Below are 27,412 nucleotides of genomic sequence, written 5' to 3'. Positions count from 1 at the left end.
ACCACACAAGGGTTAATTTGTTCAATGCACTTACTCAGTGTTTGAATTAGAGCATAGTCTCCTGGTGAAATGGTTATGTAAATGTGTGTCATCCGCATAGCTATGGTAACTGGTTTTGTTGTTTTTCATTATCTTAGCCAGTGGTAGCATGTAGGTCTTAAAGAGAAGAGGCCCCAGGATGGAGCCTTGAGGGACCCCACATGTCATATTTGTCAACTCTGATGTATAGTTACCTATAGAAACGAAATGTTTCCTGACCTTTAAGCAGGATTCAAACCAATTTAGAACTGTTACCGAAAGTCCGACCCAGTTTTCCAGTCGGTCTAGTAATATGTTGTGGTCAACAGTGTCAAATGCAACGCTAAGATCTAATAAAACACTGTAGTTCATCCACAACAATAAGAATGTATGCCTCAAACCGAAAGCACTTCTTTTAACATTAAGAAACAAATATATACATTAATAAATAAATATATATACAGTATAAACAAAATAAATGATTTTTGGAAATTATCATTTATGAGAGCATATCTACTTGGGAGGCTGTGTCTCAGTGGAATAGTGGGATGATCTTCGGATCAGTGGAGCACTGGTTCAATCCCTGCTGTACTCAGCATGTCTTTGTGTCCCTGGGCAAGACACTTCACCCCACTTTGCTCCCGTTGGGATTACCCACAGTACTGAATGTATGTAAGCCTCTTTGGATAAAAGCGTCTAACAATGGACCTGTAATGTAAGGTACTTTTATTTCAGTCACGCAGGAGTTTTTAAATGAGTACTTTTGCTTCCAATACTTTTAATATTTGTTCCGCTTAATAGTTTCACTTTAATCATATTTTAAATGAAAGAGTATTGATTATAACTGATTATATTTACAATGTGGAATTAATACTTTTACTTGAGTAAAGGAACTGTGTACTTCATCCACCTCTGGATATAATATCCAACCGTTTAGGAAATACAATGAGCGGTTTTTCGGAGCTGACTTGAACGCACCACAGAAAGCACCGCTCGCCTTGTCCCAGCAGACAGAGCAGTCACAGCCGGCGGGGAGCGACCAGGATGCGGTTTGTGTGCGGTAATGGACGCAATAAAGTGCCGCTGCTGTGGTAGAGAGTGTTCCGAGAGAGCCAGCTGAGAGGTGGACGGGCTGTCTGTGGGGTGAAGTAGCCATGAGTGAAACGGTAACCAGGAGAAGGAAAGGTCAGGGGCCGAAGAACCTCCAGAGCAGATGGAGTGAGTATGACACAGCCGAGGATCCACTATCACCCAGTTTACCTGCGTAACGTTAGGGTGAAGCCAGTATGTGATATCCACATTTAAAACACTAAATAAGTTTAACAAAAAGTATTGCGTCACTTTTAAACGTGTTGTTTAATGTTTACTGACTCGCGCGGGCCAATGTAGGCTACCTGTCGGAACGATGCTGACATGTCTCGAGCGAAGGGTCTCGAGCTGGTTCTCGTGTCAGGTTGAACCGCTCCATGTTAACTGACCAAGTTTGCTCTGCTGCTGAACTGACGGCCCCACTGCATGTTTTTGTAGTTGAAAGCCTAATATGGAGCACTAAAGTGGAATAAAGTTCAGCGTTGTGAAATACAAACAGGACGAATTGAATAATTGCTTGGTTTTGTAGCAATACAAGTGCAGTACTTCAAACATAACAACATGAAATCAATGTTTTTCTATGGACAGATTTGGCACAAGGCGGATATTGGAATTTAAAGTTATTTTTGAATCCCGTTCAGCTAAAAAAAGATTGTAGTATGTGCTACTGTGACAGTCCACATCCCAGTGGTCGAAAGTAACTAAGTACTTTTACTCAAGTACTGTACTTAAGTACACGTTTGAGGTACTTGTACTTGACCCGACTGTTTTCATTTTATACTACTTTATAATTCTTCTCTACTGCATTTTGGAAGCCAATTTTGTAGTTATTGTATTGTATTATTTATTTTACAGATTCATTTACTAGTTACTTTATAAATTCAGATTTTGACACAAAATACTTACCACAAAAACGTTGCGAGTACATTTTCCGAATCGTAATTAAATATTTTAACTTAAGTACCATTTTCTATGCAGTACTTTTACTTGAAATTGAGAATTTCTACAGTGTGGTATTAGTAGGTTACTTTTACTCAAGTAAAGTATATGGATACTTTTCCCACCACTGCCAAAGCCAGATTTTTGGCTTTAACAAGTGAACAGACTTCAGCATGTGCCAATCTACACAAAATAAATCTTGATATCCTATTCCATCAGCTAAGCTATATATTATTATTATTATTATTATTATTATTATTATTATTATTATTATTATTATTATTATCATTATCTATAAATCCATTTATAATTAGTGGTTTGATAACTTAAAATATGTGTTTTGCTTCTTTGTCATTTTGGAACACTCAGAAACACCAAGCTGCCTTTCATATTGGAGGTGGAAGAGCTTTCACAGCAGAGCATGTGAGCCTCTTCATGGCAGGCTGAGCCAGGAATGTGCTGCTATGCTGACACAGACAATGATCACTGTTGAAAGATTTAAAAGCCAAGAACTGCTATTTTTAGATATACCTGGACATATACATAAACATATACAATGACATTTGAAATCTGCAGGTTTTCAGAGTGAAAATGAACAGGATTGAAGCAGTTTTAGTTAGTCCTTGGTGACTGCGCCATCCCTTTTCTTTTAGAATTGAAAGCATGGTGTTGTAACATGTTCACAAGCCTCAGGGCATGCGAGGCTTTTTAAACAACTTGTATTTACACCCCCATCGCAGGTGATCTGCAGTAGCACAGCTAGGCAGTAGCATGGTTTCTGAACAGAAACGAGTAAAAGAGTAAAACATGACTCTACAATCTAATAAAGTTGCATATGTTATTTGGAAGTTGACTGAGTGAAAATGTTGCGCAAATGTTGTGCAACTGCAAATTGCTGGGTGGAGAAACAGTGCCATTGCTATTGACACAGGTCAAACACCTGGTACTTGTACAGAGGATTTACATGGCAGACTTTAACTTCAGTAAAAGGTTATCAGGACCCAGGGAGCAGAGCCAGACTGAAAGTGAAACCTGGGAAATGTCTGTTTATTGTCTACTCCAGTTGTATGTCATCTTGGATGCATTAAGTTCAACATATTCTTCATGTACTAAACAGTATCTGCTCAGTTTGTTAACTAAAACACACAGATGAAGTAGATCATGAATGTGACAAAATGTATGACAGAGAACCACCCATTGAAGTGACAAACACACTAACACAGATGCAGTTTGTGATGCAGTTATGATCAGAGCTCCAGTGTCTGTGTGGCGACCTTCCCTTTACTAACACAGTTCGACACTTTCAACAGGATCTAATATTGTCCATGATGAGGACACACCTTCAACCCATATTTACCCTGAACTGTGTGTGTCCGCATTAGGCTGATACTGACTCAGATATCTGCATCTTGTGTTTGTAAAAACGGGCCAATCTGTTTACCCAATTCTCTGTTAGTATACAACTGGAATGTTTCTTCCTTTTTCATTTTGTTGCTGCATTTAAAAGATTTACAAATCTGTTATTCTTATAATAAGTATTTATTCTTATAATGCTAAGAAACAATTTGGTAAATGTATATCTTTCTCTTTATTTGTTACATTCTGTTCTACAAAGTAGGAATGCAATGTTTGTTTGCAAACTTGCCCTAATGACTTTAGTTTTTAGATTTGACGAGCTATGTGAAAATGGAGCTGCCCTCGTAACAAAATAAAGACCTCAATAAAGACTTCCAAAACCTTTCAAAAGTGTATTTAAAAATATCCAACAGCAAGGTGCTTTTTTTGCAAACATTGTGTCTTTAGCGAAAATGTCTTGTTCAAACAGATGAAGGAGAAATTAATTAATTTCAGACAGGAAGACTATAAAGAATAGTCCAATGGATTGTGGGAAATATCCAAATTTGCTTTCTCAGAAGACCAGTCATTTCCCCCAAGTCTTGTTGTCAATGAGGTTGCCTGGTGCCAAGAAACCGTCCAGGACACGCCCCCCTCTAAAGCCAATTTTTCATTTGTTTGTTTATATTTAACAAATTAGATATATAGTTTTATTTAGTGAGCATTAGAGGTGTTGGTCGGTGTATTTTGTTACCTTTGGACAGAGACACACTCCGTTTGCAGTGTTTATGCTAAGCTAACAGCTAGTGGACTGTTCCATTCTGGCGGGGGAGATGTGTTTCACGTCTTCCTCCTCCATCTCTCCGTACACGCTCATGGAGATCCTATAACTTAATACTTACATACTTTATTTAATATGAAAATACAATTGACACAGTATAATTTTCCACGATACGACAATCGTTGCTATGGGCTAAAATGAATAGAAGAACACAGGTCTGTCGATATGTTTCTAAACATTCAAGGTTTACAGAGTTGAGATAAAAAAAGTTCTTCAAATAGTTTATTAAATATATAATATACATTATATAGCATTTTAGATAATTATATAAAAACATATTATGTTATTCAAATACACTGATGCGCAACGTGAATTGCACTTTCGAGTATTTAAACGTTTTTTTTCTAATGCTGAATATTTAAAATCTGAAAAACAAGCTTGACAGAATTTGCCTTTACGAATCAGTTTTTTCCCACAGCACCTGAACGCAGCAGTATGAACATTCTTTCCTCCGAGTCTCAAGTAAACAAATGATTCAGCACTGTAATAATAGTAATAATGTAGTATCAGTATCCACAAAGGATTATTAGGGAAGACCTGCATTGTTGATGAGGGTTGCTGTAGTACATACAGGACTGTCTCAGAAAATTAGAATATTGTGATAAAGTTCTTTATTTTCTGTAATGCAATTAAAAAAACAAAAATGTCATACATTCTGGATTCATTACAAATCAACTGAAATATTGCAAGCCTTTTATTATTTTAATATTGCTGATTATGGCATACAGCTTAAGAAAACTCAAATATCCTATCTCTAAATATTAGAATATCATGAAAAAGTATACTAGTAGGGTGTTCAACGAATCACTTGAATCGTCTAATTAACTCGAAACACCTGCAAGGGTTTCCTGAGCCTTGAAAAACACTTGGTTCAGTAAACTAAATCACAAGTATGGGGAAGACTGCTGATCTGACTGCTGTCCAGAGGACCGTCATTGACACCCTCCATCAGGAGGGTAAGACACAAAAAGAAATTTCTCAAAGAGCAAGCTCTTCACAGAGTGCAGTTTCAAAGCACATCCACAAAAAGTCTGTTGGAAGGGGGAAATGTGGCAGGAAACGCTGCACAACCAAGAGAGATGACCGCAGCCTTAACAGCATTGTGAAGAAGAGTCGCTTCCAGAATTTGGGGGAGCTTCAAAGACAGTGGACTGAAGCTGGAGTCAAGGTATCAAAAGTCACTGTTCACAGACGTGTCCGGGAAATGGGCTACAATAGCCGTATTCCCATGGTCAAGCCACTTCTGAACTCAAGACCACGGAAGAGGCGTCTGACTTGGGCTAAGGAAAAGAAGCACTGGACAGTTGCACAGTGGTCCAAAGTCCTCTTTTCAGACGAAAGCAAGTTTTGTATTTCATTTGGAAGTCAAGGCGCCAGAGTCTGGAGAAAGGCTGGAGAGGAGAAAAATCCAAGTTGCTTGAAATCCAGTGTGAAGTTCCCACAGTCAGCGATGGTTTGGGGAGCCATGTCAGCTGCTGGTGTTGGTCCACTGTGTTTCATCAAGCCCAGAGTAAATGCAGCTGTGTACCAAGAGATTTTAGAGCACTACATGCTTCCGTCTGCTGAAAAGCTCTATGGAGATGAGGAATTCATTTTCCAGCATGATCTGGCACCTGCCCACAGTGCCAAAACCACCAGTAACTGGTGTACTGACCATGGCATTACTGTCCTCGATTGGCCTGCAAATTCCCCTGACCTGAACCCCATAGAGAATATGTGGGGTATTGTGAAGAAGAAGCTGAAAGACACCAGACCCAACAATGCTAATGAGCTAAAGGCCGCTATTGAAGCATCCTGGGCATCCATAACACCTCAGCAATGCCACAGGCTGATTGCCTCCATGCCACGCCGCATTGATGCAGTAATCCGTGCAAAAGGATTCCCAACCAAGTACTGAGTGCATTAATGGACATTTTCAAATGTTTGATTGTGTTTTGCTGTTATAAATCTTTTTTTTTTACTTGGTCTGAGGAACTATTCTAATTTTTTGAGATAGGATTTTTGAGTTTTCTTAAGCTGTATGCCATAATCAGCAATATTAAAATAATAAAAGGCTTGCAATATTTCAGTTGATTTGTAATGAATCCAGAATGTATGACATTTTTGTTTTTTTAATTGCATTACAGAAAATAAAGAACTTTATCACAATATTCTAATTTTCTGAGACAGTCCTGTATACATAATGCATATATTTATACATGTAATAAACCAAATTGTTGGGACATTTTCTTTTACGGAGCATAGTAGTAGAAAGTGAAGATACTGTAGTGTTGCACTGTAAAGTCACTAGTGCTGCCCTCGACTAAAGATTTATTAGTCGACCAATAGTTGTCAATTCAGGCAAAAATATTTTATGATAGTTTATGATAAATTATGATTATGAATATTATTTATAAAAGTGTTCTCACAAAATGGTTTCAGTTTCAAGAGCTGAGAAGAAAGTTATTATAATATAATATGTTGCGTTGTTCTACATATATAATATAAAAAAAGCTGTAATAATGAACCTATGAAATATTAATAAAATCTTACACGTGGAAAAATGTGTGAGAGTCACAACGCACCGCATGGACGCAGCGGTCCGTCCATCAGCGGTTAAAACAGCTAGGTATTGTTTGGGCCGACTAAAGTTTAGCCAACTATTTGGGGGCAGCTCTAATAGTCACAATATCTTCTTATTACAGATGTAAACTTTAAAGAGGCCCTATACTTCTCATGTTCATGTGTATATTAGTATGTAGTGTCTCTACTTTTAAAGAGTCCTCTCCTGCTGATGTTCAGGTGTATATCAGTATGTAGTGTCTCTACTTTAAAGAGTCCTCTCCTGCTGATGTTCAGGTGTATATCAGTATGTAGTGTCTCTACTTTAAAGAGTCCTCCTGCTGATGTTCAGGTGTATATCAGTATGTAGTGTCTCTACTTTAAAGAGTCCTCTCCTGCTGATGTTCAGGTGTATATCAGTATGTAGTGTCTCTACTTTAAAGAATCCTCTCCTGCTGATGTTCAGGTGTATATCAGTATGTAGTATCTCTACTTTAAAGAGTCCTCCTGCTGATGTTCAGGTGTATATCAGTATGTAGTGTCTCTACTTTAAAGAGTCCTCCTGCTGATGTTCAGGTGTATATCAGTATGTAGTGTCTCTACTTTTAAAGAGTCCTCTCCTGCTGATGTTCAGGTGTATATCAGTATGTAGTGTCTCTACTTTAAAGAGTCCTCTCCTGCTGATGTTCAGGTGTATATCAGTATGTAGTGTCTCTACTTTAAAGAGTCCTCCTGCTGATGTTCAGGTGTATATCAGTATGTAGTGTCTCTACTTTAAAGAGTCCTCTCCTGCTGATGTTCAGGTGTATATCAGTATGTAGTGTCTCTCCTGGGACATGTCTCCATGCTTTAATGTTCAAAAACCTCTTTATTTTTCTCATACTGCCTGTGTTGCAGCATCTCTTTTCACCCTCTGTCTGAAACCAGAGCCCAGTCTGCTCTGATTGGTTAGCTGGCCGGCTCTATTGTGATTGGTTAACTGCTTGGAAATGTGTCGAGAAATGTCCCCGCCCTTTAGCCTATCACGTACAATGTGACGGAGCACTAGCCAATAGAATAGCAAGTGTTATGTAGTGATGTCACTATGTTATGGAAGTAAATAAAGGAGGCCAATGGAGACCATTTCAGGCGGGGGGGGGGTGTTTGGGAGAGAAACTCCCTCTGGAGGGTACACAGGGATTTCAGCCTTTGCAAGCTGTTTACATGCACGAAAACCTTTAGAACAAACTACAGGAGAGGGAAAACCGCAACAAGCAAAAAAGGGCCTCTTTTATTAAAATGAAGAAAAACATACACCTATTAATACTCTTGTTAAGAAGGGTTTCCATGGCACCTATATGTCACTAGTACAAATCAGATAATACAATCCAACTTTTAGGTACTAGGAAAATCATAAATATCAAATCAAATCAAGTTTTATTTATATAGCACATTTAAAAGCGATTTTTGGTTGAGCCAAAGTGCTGTAATAAAAACACATTACTACAATCACAATAAAAGACAATAATTTACAACAGAAATATAAAAAGCAAAAACAGGGAATAGTCAGGTGTCGTGCTCTGACTAGAAGGCCAGGGAGAAGAAGTGTGTTTTAAGAGTATAGATTTAAAACCCCCTAGGTCTGGGCCGACCTCACATGGAGGGGCAGAGTGTTCCAGAGCCTGGGGCCAGCTGCTGCGAAGGCTCGGTGCCCTCGGGTTTTGAACCTGGTCTTGGGCACTATCAGCAGCAGCTGGTCAGCAGACCTTAAAGCTCTGCCTGGGGTGTAGCGATGGAGGAGTTCAGCTACATAGGCCGGAGCCAACCCATTTAGTGCTTTAAAAACAAATAAAAGGATTTTAAAATCAACTCGGAACCGAATTGGAAGCCAGTGTAGTGAGGCCAGAATTGGGGTGATGTGGTCACGCTTTTTGTGGCCAGTCAGAAGACGTGCAGCTGCGTTTTGGACAAGCTGGAAGCGTCTAATTGAGGCCTGGTCCATACCCACGTACAGAGCGTTGCAATAGTCCAGTCTCGAGGTAACAAAGGCGTTAATAACCCTTTCTAAGTCTTTAAAAGATAAAAACGACTTGGTCTTGGCCAATAGTCTTATTTTAAAAAAGCAGGTCTTGACTACGGTGCTGACCTGCTTGTCGAATGTAAAAGCGCTATTGAAGGTCACTCCAAGGTTCATGACAGAGGGGAGGATGTTTTTATTGAGAGAGCCCAGAATATCAACCGGAGAGGCTGGAGGTTGGGATCCAGAAAAGATGACCTCTGTCTTGCTCTCGTTCAGGTTGAGGAAGTTTTGGCTCAGCCAGGATTTTATCTCTATTAAGCAGTCCATCAACTGCTGTAGTGAGTGTTTGACATTTGCTTTGGGAGGCAAATAGATCTGTACATCGTCGGCGTAGCAGTGGAAGGGAATATTGTGTTTAGTGAGAATTGAACCTAGGGGCAGTATGTACAGTAAAAAGAGGATGTGGCCCAGGATAGAGCCCACAGGTAAGAGGGGCTTTAGCAGATAAATAAACTCTTATTTTAACGTAGGAAGTGGTTCAATGTTATGTTGCACCTTATACATCTTGTTCATTGATTCTCTTCATTTGTGATGGAAAACAAACTCATATTACAGAGGAGGAGTGCTGGATTTATCAGCTGTCTCTTCCTAAACCCTACATGTGTGTTACACCCCTCTTTGGTTGAAAGTACAAGTTGAAACCAAGAGAACATTACATTATTATTTTGTTATGATGCATGTACAGTATTTAGCAAGCATGGTTTTTAAATGTCAGAGGTAGTCTGTGGAAGATCTGTTAAGTTACGTGATAAAATGTGTTTTTAACCAACCTTTTCCTGGGTGAGCAGCCCAAAGGTAATATCATCATTGATGTTTCTGAGAAACAACAGGTACAGCAGTGTTTCCATTCTCAATCATTCTATTTTCTTTTGACTGTGAGTATATTTTCTTTAAACATGTTGCATTGGATAGTCAAATAAAGGGTTCATTATAGTATTTGCCATTGTACGTCTCATAAGTCTAAACGACTTGAAGAGGAGAGCACCTGTTTGAGTCTGATGACCAATATAAACATCGAAAAAAAATCCACTACTCCATGTTTGATCAAGATGCTGGCTGCATCATTTGAACTCAGGTCGCTTTACTCCAACCTGAGCAGAAATAAAAACATTAATATTACGAGGCTTGGCCTTTAAACGCTCAGAGGAAGTGAATGTTGTTCTAATGTTATTATTGAGCTGCTTCTGCTTCTCTTTCTGCAGCTGCCATCCCGTCAGGTGAAGATGACGCTGGACGACCGGGGGCCCTCAAGAGGTTCAGTGCCATGTGGTCTTCCTTCCGCAGACACAAAAGAGATGGTGAGTGTTACATTATAAAATAATCCCCTGTACTTCTTCTTCACTGTTAGTTACCTTAGTGCCAAGTCAGAACAGAAACTGGAGTTTCTAGCATATACTGAAGAGACAGTTGCAGTGATCAGAGAACTGCTGGAGCATTTTTCATTTAGCTCCTCAATTCCCTTTATCGTGCCACAAGCTGTTTGATTTTGATGGTTAACCGTAGTCATTCGCACCACAGTACAGAGTAGGAAGCATGGAGGCAGACACACTAACAACAGGACGATGACTGTCAGGAAACTGTCATTGTTCCTGCGCTCACTGTGCTATTCCCTGTGTGCATATTGGGTGTCACTGTGGGAATATCCTAGGATCAGGTATATAGGTCAGAAAATCTGAATTGTTGTCACATCGGAAGGGCAATGGTTTTTGGAGTCGCTTACAGTTTGTTTTTGTTGTCAGTGAAAAACGAAATGGAAAGAATGCACCTGTGCTACAAACAAAGGAAGTTTCTGCAGATTGTATTACCAACAAGCGAGGCGCACCCCCACTCCCAAGTTATTATTCTCAGTATCAAACTTATACTATATTAAATTAGACTTAACTCCTTTAACACTTACTGTTGATGCCAGACTTATGAAATAGATCCACCCACAGAAAAGTGATTCCAGCTGTGTTACTATAGAAAATGCATTTGCAGAACTTACCCACAGTGTGGTCCTGCAGACTCTGGTTCACATCCCCAAAGTCAGCTGTCAGGTGGATGCCGGTGTGCCAAACGCTCAGCTCTCCCTGCAGGAATAAAGGCGATAACAATACATAAAACACTTTGTAAAATAGCTTCTGGTTTTACATTTTTCCTGACCCAATATGATCCACAAATACAGTGGTAGATAAGAGTACACAGAGACACTGTCAACTGCTGGAGTCTCTACCATCCAGAGGTATTGTTAGTTAAGTAAGGGTTAATGTGCAGCACGGAGGACATTAATGAAAAAGCAACACAGACAGGGTGAGCATGATCCTACATACTAAATAAACCAACGTCTTGCCTCAGAAAATTGTTTTGAAATGACTTAAAGGTGGGGTAGGTAAGTTTGAGAAACCGGCTCGAGATACACTTTTTGTTATATTCCATGGAATGGTCTTAACATCCCGATAGCAATGAATATCTTAAGTGCTTTGACAAAAATCCATATAAAATTGTCCTCTCTGGAAGCCGTGGTACTTTAAAAAGCACAACCAATCATCTGAGCCGGCCCAGCTAAAATAACTGGATGGCCTACCTGCCTGTCAGCCTTCATCTGTGCACAAACTTATCTCGTGCCCTCATTGGTCAAGCGCGCGTTTGTGTATGTTGGAGGAGGGGCTCTGTAAGGAAGTAGCACATTTTTTCCGGCTGTGTATTTTCAAATTCTAGCGCACTCGAGCTGGTTTCTCCAAAATGACCTACCCCACCTTTAATTTATAAAAAAATGTATTGTGAAAAGAATAGTGCGCTCCATTGCGTATCAACGAATGCGAATATGGCGACAGCAACGTAACTTAAAATGACGGCAGCACTGATCAAGGTTTTCTGTTTTTCTTTTCCATGAACCAGTCTTTAAACACTGCCACTGGTCGGACTTCTTTCTGTGGATTCATATGACTGCAGAATTAAGTATTCAACTAAGCCGTCTAATAATAAAAACGAATAAACATTCTACTCTAGCTATTTTGAAACTCTCAGACATTAACTATTTTATTTAGTTTTGCAGCTACTTATCTAGCACAAACACACACTACATGGAAAGCTGGGTTATGTACTGTAACCCAGCTTCTATGAGTATAGGTGCAGCAAAGCCTATACGGCCAGGCAGGTTCGTACTGTGCATACTTTGAGGCAGACTCAGAGACAAGCTTTTTGAAATGATCATGTAGAAATCAGAGTTGTTTGTAAAGCTCCTGCTGCTCAGATAAAGCATGAACCATACAGCCACAAAATGATGGGAAACAGCCAGTGTGAAATAAACCTGATTTATCATTTAATCACCACCAATCATTATACATAACATGCACTGGGTTCCTACCTTAAAGTGTTGTTTTTAGCCTGATTCAAGTTTTAAAAAAAGTCACATAAACTAAGCAAAATACTTCAGGGATGAGGCGCATCATTCATTGACCATGATGGTTTCAACATTCATGTCAACAGGACATAAAAATAGAAACAAGAATAAAATAAAAGCATTCTTTAGTGGCAATTTTTGTCAACATCTTCTAGTTTTTTATTCAGACACCCTGTCTATATACAAATCTTATCAATCAAATGAACGTGTTTTTCCGATTGGACACAGCTATATATCATCCTAAATAAAAACATAAATATACAACGTAACCTTCAAATGTTAACATCTGTATGACAATATTGAATGTGTATCTTAGTTTGTGCAGTTTACTAGGACATTTTTGTACGGAACTTTTTGTAAACAGCGTGTTTCATGACAGATGCAAACAGCCAGAGGTGGAGGAAGATATGTTACTTGAGTAAGAATAGCAATACCACAGTGTTCAAAAGTCCTGCATTCAAAGTCTCAAGTAAAAGTAACACCATCGAAATATATTTAAAGCTCGTCAAGTAAAAGTAATCACTATGCAGTTTTGCTAATTTCAGAGTCATATTTTTTAAACTATTGTATTTGAGTTATTGATGGATTCATGTTTTCACCACTTTAATGTTGCATCTGGTGAAGCTCATTTGAATGACTTGATTTACTGCTGGGTAGCTTAACCTATAATAATACATCATCATTTATTAGTGTAATTCGATCATGTGTTGATATTTTCATATGCAAAGTAGCTGCTGAAAAATCAAAGTAGAGGAGTAAAAGTTACTTTGCAAGTACAAGTACCAAAATTGTACTCAAGTTCAGTACTTGAGTAAATGTACTTAGTTACATTCCATCACTGCTATACATATAGAGTCTTAATGATAGCAGAAACAATCAGAACAGGAAGTAGGCTGTGTAGAAGCTTTACTCAGAGACCAATCACAGCACACTTTCCTCTCCTCTATTCGAGTAGATGATATCTGGAAATATATTTCCCATAGAGACGTTTTGTATTGACTGACTCAATATGCTCCGTCACTAATTGTGCTTGTCTTGATGTAATATACAGCTGTTCTTCATATAAGATTGTACTTGGAGGCTTGGGGAATAACTCACTACCTGAAATGGGATTACGTAATCAGACACAAAAACGTGACTGAATATGCTTAATGAAAGGCAGGTTGAATAAAATCTCTCAGCAGAGGGCACGTTTTTCAAACTAAATGCCTTAGTTTCTTCTTTCCTAAGGTAACATTATTCAGACATGAGGTAATCCAAAAGCAACGTAAAGTAATCAGGTTACATAACGTTATATATTGATACTCAGATTAGGTTACAGATTACTCTTTATGTTGTTTTATTAAAGACTGGGCTGTGTCTGAAGTTATTTCCTGTAGAACAGACACTCGTGTTTAACAGTGACCAGTAACTAGAGAATTCAGATGACCTCAGAATGAATCTTTGCATCATCACTGACTGCATGAAGACCATTTCTGCCTCTAATGAATGTGAAATTCATTTTTCTTCACAAATGGGATAATTACCACAGAGCAAAACAAAATCAAATGTTGGTCAGTAAATATGGTTTTCCACAAATAAAATAAGGAGTTGTTTTAGACACAGCAAGGAGTGTTGATATCCTCCGGGGTCTGCTATTGGCTGAGTGATCACACTTTAGAGATTATTTTACAACACTGTACATATCTTAATCAGCGTTCATTGATTAAGCATTGCCCTCCTAAACGCCTACTTTTGGACAGTAAAAAACTTGGGTTAAAGGATCGGACATGCTGTAGGTGTGAACATTGTACATTTTTAGGCTTAGCTCAAAATAACTTTAATCACCTACATACAAAGTATATATCAATGACATGATTATGTAGGGAAGCTGTTTAAGTCAGGAATGATACAGATTCCTCTTGCTGGGTATAATAACTCCCCGTCCCCACCAGTTGAGTTGGAAGTTAAAACCTTTATGCATCATGAGTTTGCCTCTCTAATATTCCCTCGTAGGGTGCTCCAAAGTGTGCGACTGCAGTGGATAAAACCCATTTTATTTTGGCGGACTTTAGCAATTATTTTAAATGCTGCTGCTGAGGACCATAGGGCTCGTATGTATGACAAGCAAGTCATCTCAGGGTTCTGAAGAACAGAGTGGACACAGCTGAACAGGCTTTCATTCCAGCAAAACCTCCCATCACAAAACAAAGACGAGATAGGTCTACGTCAGGTGGAACAGCCTCCCTCTTGCAGACCCCTGTTCAGTTCCTCTGCCAGCCCCCTGCCTCCAACATGTTCTCTCCCTGGAAGCACCTTAACGTTGAGTGGCAGATAAGCACAAGTTGTTCACAGCACGCATTGCAGATTAACTATCAACAAAATGGTTGCTGCTCTATAGTTTTTACCATATTATTTTTTTCCTCAGCTGAGTATTAGCTACCACACAACACTCAATTTGGAGGAACAGGTTTTTCAACTGGAGGCAAACCACGCCTTCTGACCATCATTAATTTTTTTTTTTTTTTATTTAACCTTTATTTAACCAGATAAAAAGCATTGAGATAAAATCTCATTTACAATGCTGACCTGGCCAAGAAGGCAGCAACGTTACACATATAACACATAACACAAACATATAAAATACAGAGAACATAACTAAGAAAACAAAAGACGAAAAAAAGCAGTTACTACATTGTGCACATTAGGACAGTAAGAAAGGCACTACTTATTACTGCAAGAGCAGCTGGTGGTAAGGACTTCTGACAACTTCAATTTAAAACAGGCTATAGAAAATAGAAAACTATTAAACACCAGCTAACTGAGTATTCGTGCATGTCCTGTGAGTTTGGGAGGAGTGGCAGCAGCAGGCCTCACACACACACAAAGCTGCCAGCCTGAGAAGAAAAACCCCACTGCTGTGCTTTTATTTTAGACAAAAAGAGAGGAATGCAGCAGCCAACACGTGAACAGGCCGGCAGTGAAGGAGACTGCACAAAGCAGGAGAGACGTCTGGGCCTGGAGGCAAACATTTACTCTGTAAACAACTCTATTAACAGAAGGAGAGGTTCCATCTACAGAGAGGATACATTTAACATCACTTTATCCAACATTCAGCATAGCGGATATATAGAGATCAGCCTATGGCTCCTTAAAGGCTTTCAAAATATGACCTTATTATAGTATTCATTTCATTCTAACAACCACATGGTTATATTACACTTCATAAGCACTTTCTATGAGCATCCATACAGACTGGTTGACAGTTATGGCAGTTAGACGATTAAATCAAACAGTTAATGCTCTTTTTTCCTTTTAATTGTTAGCCTTAGTTATCATTTAGTCCAGGGGTCTGCAACCTTTTTGACCAAAAGAGCAATTTTGCCCCCTTTTCCACCAATATTTTTTGTCTGGAACCGCAAAACATATTTGATAGCTTGATAGCTTATAAAGTTGTATTTATTGTTATATCATAGACAAAAACTACAGTTTTTTTGCATTAATTATGTATTACATTATAGAAAACTGTTTACCTCTAATAATAAATAAAGAACTCTTATAAGGAGAATTTAAAAAATACACAGGTCTACTTTAAAATAAATCATCACAGCACTTGGGGAGTCCTCTGCACATTTAAAGAAAATTAATATAATTAAAATGGGCCCACTTTGAAATAAATAAAACATATAGCTGCACCCTAAAAATAGTTAACTGACTGAATTATGACTGAAGATCGTCAGCTGTCTTCCTCTTCCGTGTTTCTCCTCCAATACGTAAGGCTGAGAACTTTACTACGTAAACCAGCATCGTTTGCTGTGAAAGCAGATAACTCTGTCCACGCAATGTGTTCCTCCCATACTTTTCTTTGATTTATCCATAGTTCGCTCATCGAGCCGGGGGTCAGGTTATTCGCCTGCAAGAAAAGGCGCTGGTGCGGGACCGTAGCAGGATGTGACGCATACTTTAGCTGACCTAATTAAAACCATTTAAAAAAAAAAAAGATTCTGTCACAGTATCACCTCAAAATACAAGATACGAAACATTTTCAACCGTGCAACAAAATATAAATAGTCCTACAAATATTTGTATTTTATTTCCTTCTTATTTTTGCCTAAGCTCAAGGGAGCCAGAGCAGAGGCCGCGGGTTGCCGACCCCTGATTTAGACCAACATGTTGGATGTTATGACTTAAGTTGGAGAGATAATTTAAAGTGATAGATAACACTGCTTTCATGGCTGTAAGTGGAAGAGTAGTGTTTCTTCCCTTCATTGAAGATAAACTATAGTTCTTTATTGTCTTGTTTTAAGGTGTTTTTCTTCATTTCCGTCAATCATAACTTTTCTAATCTCCAAAGCAGGGAGTGAACCGTCACAGCGTGCAGTGGTACATGGCGCTGCAAACCTCTCCATCTGGATCCCAGTAGTACCCTGCATGCTGAAGCACAATGTCTTTCTTCATTCTGTGCAGGATTCAAAGACTCGGAGCCTCCAGAGCTGCCGGGCCCAGTGGCTGAAAACTCGTCCCGGCAGCACCGCTACGTCAGTGGGCAGTACTTCTTCGAGTACCTGGTGGTGGTCAGCCTCAAGAAGACCCAAGACGGCAGCAGCTACGAACCACAGATCACCTACCAGTTCCCCAAGGTCAGTCTGAGGGTGGAACACAGAGGCCTGATGAGTTTATGATGATACAAGTAAAGCATTTTCATTTCAATGTAATTATCATCTGATGAGTTAAGTATTTACCCAGTCCTCTCAAGTATGGAAGATGGTTGAAAAGGAGATGGAAAATGTCCTTGTGTCCCATGCAAAGGACATAGTTTAAAATATTGATTTTAGATTTTTTTCAAATTAACATTCATATTATGATTTAAAATGTAATATGATATAGTACAGAGTTTCATAAAATAAGAACAACATTTTCAGAAACAATATCTAATAAAAATCAATCACTTAACTCCGTAGAGTTTATTTGAATGTGTGCTTTGCTTCTTCTCATGCAAAATGTTGTCATTTTGACCTGTGGTTCATGATTGTTCAGCCCACATAGTTTTCACTGTGGTCAGCATCATAATTCATCTCACATAAATCATGCCGACAGGAGGTCTGTTACTATGGTATATTGTAGGCAGAGTGGAGATATTGAGTAGTTTGTAAACTATCAGTGCAACAAAGAAAGCATATTATATGTTAAAGAACAGAGGTGTGGTTATGTACTTTCAGAAAGATGGGATGGCTAAATACCAGAAGGAGGAGGAGGAGAAGACGCTGAAGGCCATCACTCTCTTCTGTTTCCCAGAGGGCATCAACTGGGCTCCTCTGACAGAATACCCCAGGTACAGCTTCCTCCCCCCCCGGCTACGTTTTTTCACCGTGATCACATGTATCCATGTTTCAGGTCATTGTTCATGGTTGCTCTCTGTGTGTTCCAGTGAGACGTTCTCCTTCGTTCTGACGGAGATTGACGGCAGCAGGAGGAATGGATACTGCAGGAGGTTACTGGTCAGTGAGCCAGTGAAGGTTTCTCTCCTGTGTCTCCATCTTCTGTTTCTCATTCTCTAGTGTTCACTAAATATCCTCTGCTTCCACTCGCAGCCTGGAGGGAGAGGAGCCCGCCCCCCGGAGGCTTACTGCATCATCAGCACCCTGGCTTGTTTTGGCCTCTTCTCCAAGGTGCGTTCAAATGAACATTTATAAGCTGGGAAATCTTTCAACTGTGCTTCTCTTTAGAAATTCTGACTTTCCAAAATATATATAATAAAAGCTGTCATCCAAAAAACTACAGGAAACTTGGTGTATTGTACTCGTGGCCTAGCCTTTTCCTTCTGAATAGTGTGTTTTCAGTGTTCTGCCCTTCATCAACAGTTGCATATAGTGACAGCTTCGGTACTTGTTATTAAGACTTTGGGATATGGCAACTTGCCAAACTACGTAGTGGAATCATCACCAACGTATTCATTTACAAGTTGAAGTAAAAATATAACCACCATGACAAGTCATAATGGAGACATGTGAAATGGGACAACCAGATAAGCTATATATATACACAGTGTATATATATATATATACATACACAGCATATATGATATGAATACATACTGTACCTACTAAAATTGGAGAGAGTTAATTAATGAAACGTTACAAGCCAAAAACAACTAGTTTAACCTTAAAGGTGGGGTATGTAATTTATTTTAGAAACATTTTTTTTTATATTCCATGGAATGCTCTTAACATCCCGATAGCAATGAATATCTGAAGTGCTTTGACAAAAAAATCGATAAAAAAATGTCATCTGTGGAAGCCGTAGTACTGTAAAAAGCACGACCAATCATCTGAGCCGGCCCGGCTAAAATAACTGGATGGCCTACCTGCCTGTCAGCCTTCCATCTGTGCACAAACTTATCTCGTGCCCTCATTGGTCATGTGCGCGTTCGTGTGTGTTGGAGGAGGGGCTCTGTAAGGAAGTGGCAGATTTTCTCCGGTTGTGTATTTTCAAATTCTACTAAAAACAGGTATACAATACTATATGACAGTAAAAAAAAGTTGTTTTTAATAAACAAGAATACAGTTTGAAAGGGGAGTGATTTGTAAAATATCCATAAAGAAAAATAAAATCTGCTTCCAGTCAGTTGTGTTTCATATGGGTGTTGAGAGATGTATCCACAGATCTCCTAATGTTGCTCTCAAAGTGCACCAGATTGATGCTTTTAACTTCAACATTTAAAAAAAAATCTTCCCGGGGGAGCATGCCCCCGGACCCCCCTAGAGGAGGTTAGGTCCCCCCCCCCCACTTAAATCGTGTTCAAATGGATAGGAAACTAAATACATTTGCACACATCTTGTGTCCATATCTTTCTGTTTTGGTGGTCATGCCACAACCGTGCACGTGCATGCATGCTCGAGTCATGGTAAGATATCTGGATTAAGAGGTTGCTTTTTCTTTGCACAGCATGAAAGAAAGGCGAAATGAATGGGCTGTGATTTTAGTTTTTTTAAGCAGACGTTGAGTTCAATAATTTGTACGGCCCTCGGAGGATGTTGTAAAAATTGAAATGGCCCTTGAGAGGAAAAAGGTTCCCCACCCCTGGTCTAAAATATTGTTCTCATCAGTCTAAATATTTGTTTAAAATAGGTAAGATATAATAAACACAGACACATCATGTGGGAATATTATGGTATATATAAATTGTAGAAGTCCACAGCCATTCAGCATATTCAATCTCTGAGAACAAGTGTTCTCATTTTTACAATGCTATCGATCTCTTTCCATTCCTTAGGAGGGCTGCAGACTACACTTAAGCTGGTTCATTTAAGTTTGGGTATTTTACCCTTTATAAAATCCTAAATCCTAGTCTCATACAGATGCAGGGGGAAATAAATTGTTACCTTTTTAACATGAGCCATGTGTTTAATATCTTTGTTGAATTCATATAATAAAAATAGCAAAAACGTTATTTCCTCTAAACCCAGATGCTGTGTGTAGTTCATGGATGTATTGTGTGTGTGTGTGTGTGTGTGTGTGTGTGTGTGTGTGTGTGTGTGTGTGGGTGTGGGGGTGTGTGTGTGTGTGTGTGGGTGTGTGTGTGTGTATATAGATATTAGAGGAGGTGGAGAAGCGGCGGCAGATCTCCACAGCCATGATCTACCCGTTCATGCAGAAGCTGAGGGAGGCTCCCTTCCCAGCCCCAGGACACACTGTGGAAATTAAGAGCTTCATTCCAGAGTCGGGCACTGAGGTCAGACAAACACCCCCCCTCCCCTTTTTACCCTTTTTTTGCACCCGAGTGAAAGGTGGAAAAAAAAACGTATGTACATATTAACGTATAAAATGTGCCTTTTTGACCTGTATATTATATTACAATTGGTAATGGTGATTAAGTAATTATTCCAAGGCTATTACCTATTATATTAATAAGGGAGTACAGATATTATAAAAGAAGTTCACTTCCATAAAACCTTTACATTCAAAACAGAATCTAACGTGATACGGCCAGAAAATAAGATTTCGAACTGAAGTTCCCCAACGCCCCCTTGATCTGATGATCAACTGCGCCACTCCGTTAATGAAAGATAAAGATAAAAGCTTCAGACATTCGCGTGTGGGGTATTTCCTGACATATTTGATGTGCTAGAACAAAATCTCTTCAGCTTGTGTTACTACAGACCTTATTTCAGACATCCATCCAAAAACACGTAAAAGAAAACAGTGACTTTGAGACGAGGGAACAGGAAGTGGTAAAATGCTGACTCATTTCTGGGTTTTATTAGTCATTCCTGCAGCACAGGATCAATACTAGTGTCCTGGTTAGTGCATGCATACATCTGTGATTGAAAAACAGCGACCTGTTATTTTTCTCTCCACCCGACCTCACACTCTGTGACGTCACCTGCTTAATCAACACGCTCAGGTGTTCGACGGTGCTCAGTAACCGAGGTGAGGTGTGCACATGCACCAGTGTCAGGTTTCTTTGGCAGTACTCCACCTAGCATATACAGGCTCTCATGAACAGGGTTTAAGAGCTTATCTGAGTTTCTGAAATTGGTCTTTAAATGTTGAAATACATAAACGGTAGTATCTTTGTTATGATCATGTTTTTCTTTAAAAAATAGATCTTAAACAGTATATGAATGTTCATGTAAACAGACTCAATTTCTCTGAAAATTGTAAAAATGTAGTTAAAATGTGAACATGCTCTTTAAAAGTGGCGTAGGGAGACGCGTGGTGCAGTTGGTTGAGCGTTGGTGTTGGGATCAGGGGGTCACAGGTTCAAACCCCACTGCAGTCAGCATGTCGTTGTATCCCTGAGACACTTCACCCCAAATTGCTCCTGTGGGGATTGCCCACAGTATTGAGTATGTAAGTCGCTTTGGATAAAAGCGTCTAACAAGTGACATGTAATGTAATATAATGTAATGTAATGTGAAAATGTAGTGGTGAGATCCTCCATGTGGATGTGTTTCTGTGGTGGTGTCTGGACCTGTCCTGCATTACCTAACCTTTAGCTCAGAGCTGAAACCTCACACCTCCCCCATCGGGCCGCATTCCATCATCTTGAGCTGTCACTGATGCTGCTGTGTTTTCGTTGGGCGTCCATCAGGCCGGAGGAAGGACACACTCTGGCTGTCTTCATGAAGGCATTCATATTATGATAATTATGAAAAGCGATAGCTGCATTTTTACCCTTTGTCAGGGCTAAGTGAGCACCCTCAGAGTTGGAGGTGGTGGGTGATGTTTGCATGTGTGTGACAGATGTGACTCTCCCCCAGATCATCAGTCTGACACGCCCGCTGGACTCCTGGCTGGAGCACGTCAACTTCGCCACGCTCTTCGACTGCCTGACAGATGAGGAGGTGCTGCTGGTGTTCGCTGCCGCCGTCCTAGAGAGACGGATTGTTTTCATCGCTGAGGAACTGGGGTACTATACACTCATAGATGTAGATTCCACGAGGACATTATCAATTCATCAATCATAGTGTATGTACCGAAAGTCCAGCTCTCGAGACACTTTAGACGCAGGACTGGAGTACAAGCTGAGAGACGAATTGTACAACCAGATTGTAGTCTGTTTACCTAAATCATGAAAAACAAACAAAGCCCTCATGCTCAGTCCCCATTCAAAAGTCTGGGGTTTGAATCTGGACTGATAACTTGTTTCTATCTTTAAACACTGTCTCTTAAATTAAGGAACTGATACTGCCTGAAAATATCTTTTAAAAAAAGGGGATCAAAGCTTTGTCAAGCAATAGCCAATGTGTTCCCAGAATGCATTTGCTCTCCACAAAGACTCTTTACCTGCATTCAACCAAAACCCAATAGAACATGATTGGTCAATAATTACTCAGACTACACACGGACACCAGAATGTTGCATACAGATATCTGTTTACAGAGATTATGATGACAGTCACTTAAAAAATTGGCAAAACAAATGTACTATAGAGGCAATCCAAACTCAAAACACGAAGCCTGCCTTGAGTCTCCAGTTATGATGCTATATTGCAGTCCAAACAAAAGAGAAGAGAATCCCGTTTATTAAATAAGCAACGTTTAATTTGAATGCAAACTATCTCATATACAACAGCCCCAATGGCTGGCTATAACTACAAAATAAAATGAAATGCTTCAACAAAATGACTGATATACTAAGAAAAAGTGTGGTTCGAAAAACTGTGTGTAACCACTCAACCGGGAGCTCACCTGAGCTCTGTGTTCATGCCCTTATAAGGATACATGAGGAAAAGGAGTATAGCTCTGGCCTCTCCATATTGACCTCTCATAACAAAATATAATAATAAATCAATTTAGTTAACACAAAGCATAAAAAGGTAGTTCATTGATTATAAAACGGAGTAAAAAATACACAATTCATCATGTTTTAAATTAGATATTTCAAATAAGAAATGGAGGCTGCTACAATTTATATTGTATTAAATATCAGTTATGTCGTAAAGTAAACCAACCCCTGTCAATATTCATTAGCATATAACAGAAACGTGTCTGTATCGGGGCGGCAGGAGCACAGTCTTTAGGGACTTGTCTTGGGAACCGAGGGGCCACCGGTTCAATTTGCCATTGGACCAAAACACAGAATGTGGACTGGTACTAACCAGGTGCCCTTGAGAAAGGCACTGAACCCCCAACTGCTCCTGAGCGCCAGCCGGGCCGCCCCTTCCCTCTGACACCTCTCCATTAGTGCATGTCCATAGGTAAAAAGTGCTCCACAAAGAGTTGAGAGTTTTGAAAGGTGATTTTCTGATATGGCATTAAAAGCCCCCTTCATGTTATTGACTGAATGTATGATCTGATCTCTCTGCAGCACATTATCACAAATCATACATGCTGTGGCAGCCCTCCTGTACCCCTTCACCTGGCAGCACACCATGATCTCCATTGTTCCTGAGATCCTGATCGACGTGGTGATGGCCCCCACCCCCTACCTGCTGGGAGTCCAGAAGCATCTGCTGGACCTGGTAACCGACCAGACTGATGTGAGTCCACATGGAGAAGAAACATTTTTAATAATCAAAGTGTTACTTCAATTGCAAAAAGATTCATTCTTATTATTTCTGTGACAGCTGCTGGTGGTCGACTTGTCTGACAATAAAAAGGAAACCTTCATTGCTTCAGTAAGCGTCTACAAAATCAGCTTTTAGTGGCATTTCTTTGCAAATTCACAAGAAACAACCATTTAGTAAAAGTTAAAACATTTGTGTATTACCTTCCTTTTCCAGGTTGGTGATGAAAGCTCTATTCTGCCCCCGAAGCTCAAAAGTGAAATCCTAGAGGCTCTTAGTGCCAGACAAAAAGCATCAAGTGAGTGACAGAAATCAAACACAGGTGTATCACTTAGAAACAGAGTTATGGCTCCATCATCCCCAAATGTTTTTTGTGCTTTGCTTCAGCGGTGGAGGAGTTGAATCGGGTGGTGTCGGAAGCCTTCCTCCTCTTCTTTGTGAAAACAGTGGGCCACTTCAGATCCTACGTGAAACACAGTCGCGGCGGGGGGCCAGGGGTGTTTGAAAAGAGAAGCTTCTACAAGGCCATCGATTCCAAAACTACACGACACTTCGTCAAGTTGTTCCTCCAGACGCAGATGTTCGACCTGTTCATCCAGGAGGTGGAGCAGCAGCAGCCCGGACCGCAGCAAGGTGACACACACACACACACACACACACACACACACACACACACACACACACACACACACACACACACACACACACACACACACACACACACACACACACACACACACACACATACATCACATATTTCTGCTGGGAGCAGGCGTAAGCCTCACTGCATCTCTTGCAGCCCAGTTTCATCCACAATCAGTCCAATAGTTATGTATCAGACCAGTAAAAAAGTGTTGAACAATAATGTAATCAGTAACCTAATCAAAACAGGGGTATTGTAACCGGATTACTTTATTTTTTGATATCATCAATATCAGATGCAATGCAAATAAATACAAGAAAAAGAATAAGATGTTTTTATACTGAAGTGTAGTATTATGTAAGACAGAACAATTTGACCTTAGAAAAGAAGACATCAAGATATTTAGGATCAAAAATCATTTTATTGATAGGAAAAGCTGACTTTCATGAAGCATATTCAGAAAGTGAAACCATAAAGCAGATGTAGGCGTATAGATTCACACTTAAAGTATTAGCCTACAGAACATTACAGCTCACAGAGAAGAGATAACATCTGATCCTTTACAACAGAGACTATATGTGACCCGCTCTATCGAAATCAGTCAGAAGTCGCAACAGCTCATTTCAAAATAAACGTGGATTTGCGTAAAAAATTGTTTTTCGGGGTTCGGGTGTTTTGTTTGATTTTAAATAAACAAAGTCTTGGCTTTCAGAATATGAAACTTTTATTTCCAAAATCACACGATAAATACCTTTTTTTAAGCTTGTAAAGGGAAGATGACAGCTCTCCCTCGCCACTCTGCTGTTCCTCAGCGCCGCTCCCCCCCTCCCTCCCGCTGAAATTATGAATGCAAGGCGTATAATAATCACGGGAAACAAACACAATACATACAAACGCAAAATTACAAACATACAAACGCAAAATTACAAAAACACACAAACACACACACACACACACACACTCGCGAGCTTCTCCCAGACCAGTAATCCAAACGAAAATATTTTCCCTCCGTACTACATTGATCATTTGCTCCGCTAATAATCAATCAGATCAATGGATTCCAGAACAGAGGAAACTTTGAAGGCCTTTTTCTCAAAATGATGACTCAGTGACAGTCATTATATAATGTGACATATTTTGCTTAATATTTGGAGTACAAAAACAATCCTGATATCATTAGAAATCTAGGAATCTCCTCTTTCCAGCAGTGTATACAACTCAAAATGTGTCTTCGGGTCAATGCGACTGATTTCGATAGAGCAGGTCACAAATGATCTTTTTAGGTTTCACTAACATTGTAATCCTGCTAGTAATCCTCAATTCTTTGAAATGCAACAGTAATCTGATTACATCTTTAGCGAATGCAGTTAACTTTGTTTTACCTTATTATGTAATACCGTTACATGTTGTCTATAACTCCCCAGGCCTTCCACATTTGAGTGTGCTAGTGGTGTAGACTATTGTCCCACAATGCCATGCACAAAGAGAGTTCTGCTCACATCTGGAAAACAAATGACGGCAAAACAGCTTGTAAAGAAGACATTTTGCTGTCTTTCTGTGAGGGGACCTTCCAAAGTCAACGTTGTGATTGACACACAACTTGGGTGGGGCCATATGACGAAATAAGGGCTGCCTCAATTTTTTTTTATGAAGCCGGGCTAAGTCTTCAGGAGTTTGGAAATCCTACATGGTTCTGCAATGAGGTTGCACCACACACAAGAATACATGTCACAGTTGTTCTCCTCTGTAATCTCAAAAACACTGCAGGATTAGCAACAATAAGGTGCATCACACACTATCAGCTACATCAAATTCACTCCACTTTATCGTTGATTGTATATAGTGAATTACATTTCCGGTACACTCTCTTCTACTCATAACATGCACATAATTGACCATCATGTTACTGAGTCGGCTAGCTGAAATGTATTTACAGTGCACTAACTCTCCCTCCTGTCATTTGTCCTTTAGGAATATTTAACAAAAAGATCCTCGAATACCAGGAGAAGAAGAAAAAGGAGAAGGCAAAGAAACACTAGCTCTGGGCGGGGGGGGCCGGGTGTACATAGTGGAGTTGATAGGAAATGTCAGATGTGAAAGTTGCACTGTGTGTTTTATGTCCTGTGTCAGTGTGGTTTTAAACAATGTGTGAATTACTGTGTGGCTATGTTGCTGCTATCTGTGAAACACTGGCAGAATGAGAGACTGCAGTTCCTTGTGTTCTCAGCCTGTGGCCGCAGTCCGACGCTGAACAGCAGGAAATCATTTCAAATAAAGACTAGTTTTTTAAGTCCACGCATCTAAAGTCTCAATTTTTGGCCTCAATGACTAGAAGAAGGTTGTGTTTGTTGAACACTTCTTTATTTCTGACTGCAACATAATTAAACATCCTTACTTTCTATGAACAGAAATGCAGAAATTGAGCAGAGCAGTCCATTCCAGTTCTCTTACTAAACATATATAAACAGTGTCTATAATATATGCATTTTAATTGGGTATGCATGACAAAATACAATGCAAACAATCAAGGACAAAATGTAGTTATTAAGGTGTCTCTATGCAGGCTTAGTTTCTCATTCTTAATAATAACCGGGGCCTCCCTCAATAAATTAATAAGTTACTGATTGAAAAATATTTCAGAAACATTTTCCAAGAGAAACATGACAAAACAGAAGCTCTTTGTAATTTTTTTTTTTTGAAAGTTGCTTTATGAATGTGTGTCATTTATTATGAATGCTTTTATGTTATCATTATCATTATTATCATCATACAACTGCTACGCCTGTTGCCATAGCCTGCAGTTTGGCCCATGTAGCATCCTGCGTTGGTGCTATAGGGTTATGTACACTGTATTTTTTTCCTATAGATTTTGTACAGTAAACTATTAAAAACAAATATATCATAAAACATGGAATATATTTTTTGATGAATTAGAACAGTTATTACCTATGATGCTTCAACATCTTCTCAAAAAACAAACACCTGTCATATTTGCTGCACAGTTGGTTTTGGGAGAAATGAAGGAGGGAATAAATAAGTGGAGGTTATCATGAGTGGGAGTAATCTTCACATTCACATAGGCAGTGTTGTATTGTAACCTACATTAACAAAAGTAATAAAGTATTTTCAAATTCTACTACTGTATTCCTTTACTCCACTACATTTTGTTGGCAAATGTTGTACTCTTGACTCCAATACATTTATTTTAAATATTAAGTTACTATTTGCTAGTTTCTTTGCTGATTTAGGTTCAAATATAAATCGAGATTTACGTTTACATACACTATTATTGTTAAATAACTTAAATAAATATCTTGTGTTTATATGTTCCTCTCATCATAATATCTTACTGAGTATTTTTCCTTTGGTACTTGAAGTATATGGTGATACTTTTGAAGTACACATTTGAATGCAGGATTTTCACTGGTATCAGAGTATTTTTACACTGTAGTATTGCTACTTTTCCTAAGGTAAATAATCTGTGTGTGTACTGTACTTCTTGCAAGTTCTTGGACCTCTGATTATAGGGAAGAATTCTGCCGTTTTAAGTGAAAAATGTTAGTTACCAAAAATCT

At 39.3% G+C, this 27,412-nt stretch overlaps 1 protein-coding gene across 2 annotated transcripts in view; it reads left to right on the top strand.

Annotated features, from left to right (window-relative positions):
• The window catches only part of dennd2da (DENN/MADD domain containing 2Da), a 38,560-nt gene extending 12,428 nt beyond the window's left edge, over nt 1-26,132 (top strand). The window contains exons 1-13 of one of the 2 annotated variants that reach the window (XM_079674128.1): nt 999-1,236; nt 10,025-10,120; nt 16,651-16,823; nt 17,403-17,515; nt 17,612-17,681; nt 17,775-17,852; nt 19,775-19,915; nt 21,447-21,595; nt 22,996-23,167; nt 23,255-23,305; nt 23,411-23,492; nt 23,582-23,827; nt 25,809-26,132. In XM_079674128.1, coding sequence (XP_079530254.1) covers nt 1,173-1,236; nt 10,025-10,120; nt 16,651-16,823; nt 17,403-17,515; nt 17,612-17,681; nt 17,775-17,852; nt 19,775-19,915; nt 21,447-21,595; nt 22,996-23,167; nt 23,255-23,305; nt 23,411-23,492; nt 23,582-23,827; nt 25,809-25,876 — 1,503 coding nt within the window. In that variant the 5' untranslated portion in view covers nt 999-1,172 and the 3' untranslated portion in view covers nt 25,877-26,132. Of the gene's footprint in view, nt 1-998; nt 1,237-10,024; nt 10,121-16,650; nt 16,824-17,402; nt 17,516-17,611; nt 17,682-17,774; nt 17,853-19,774; nt 19,916-21,446; nt 21,596-22,995; nt 23,168-23,254; nt 23,306-23,410; nt 23,493-23,581; nt 23,828-25,808 lie in introns of those variants that run through there. The other variant, XM_079674127.1, reaches the window with a different exon arrangement.
• Nucleotides 26,133-27,412: the final 1,280 nt, after the last annotated feature.

The sequence above is a fragment of the Notothenia rossii genome (genome assembly GCF_949606895.1).
Source record: "Notothenia rossii genome assembly, chromosome: 4".
NCBI lineage: Eukaryota > Metazoa > Chordata > Actinopteri > Perciformes > Nototheniidae > Notothenia > Notothenia rossii.
This window is presented reverse-complemented; position numbering and strand designations above follow the sequence as displayed.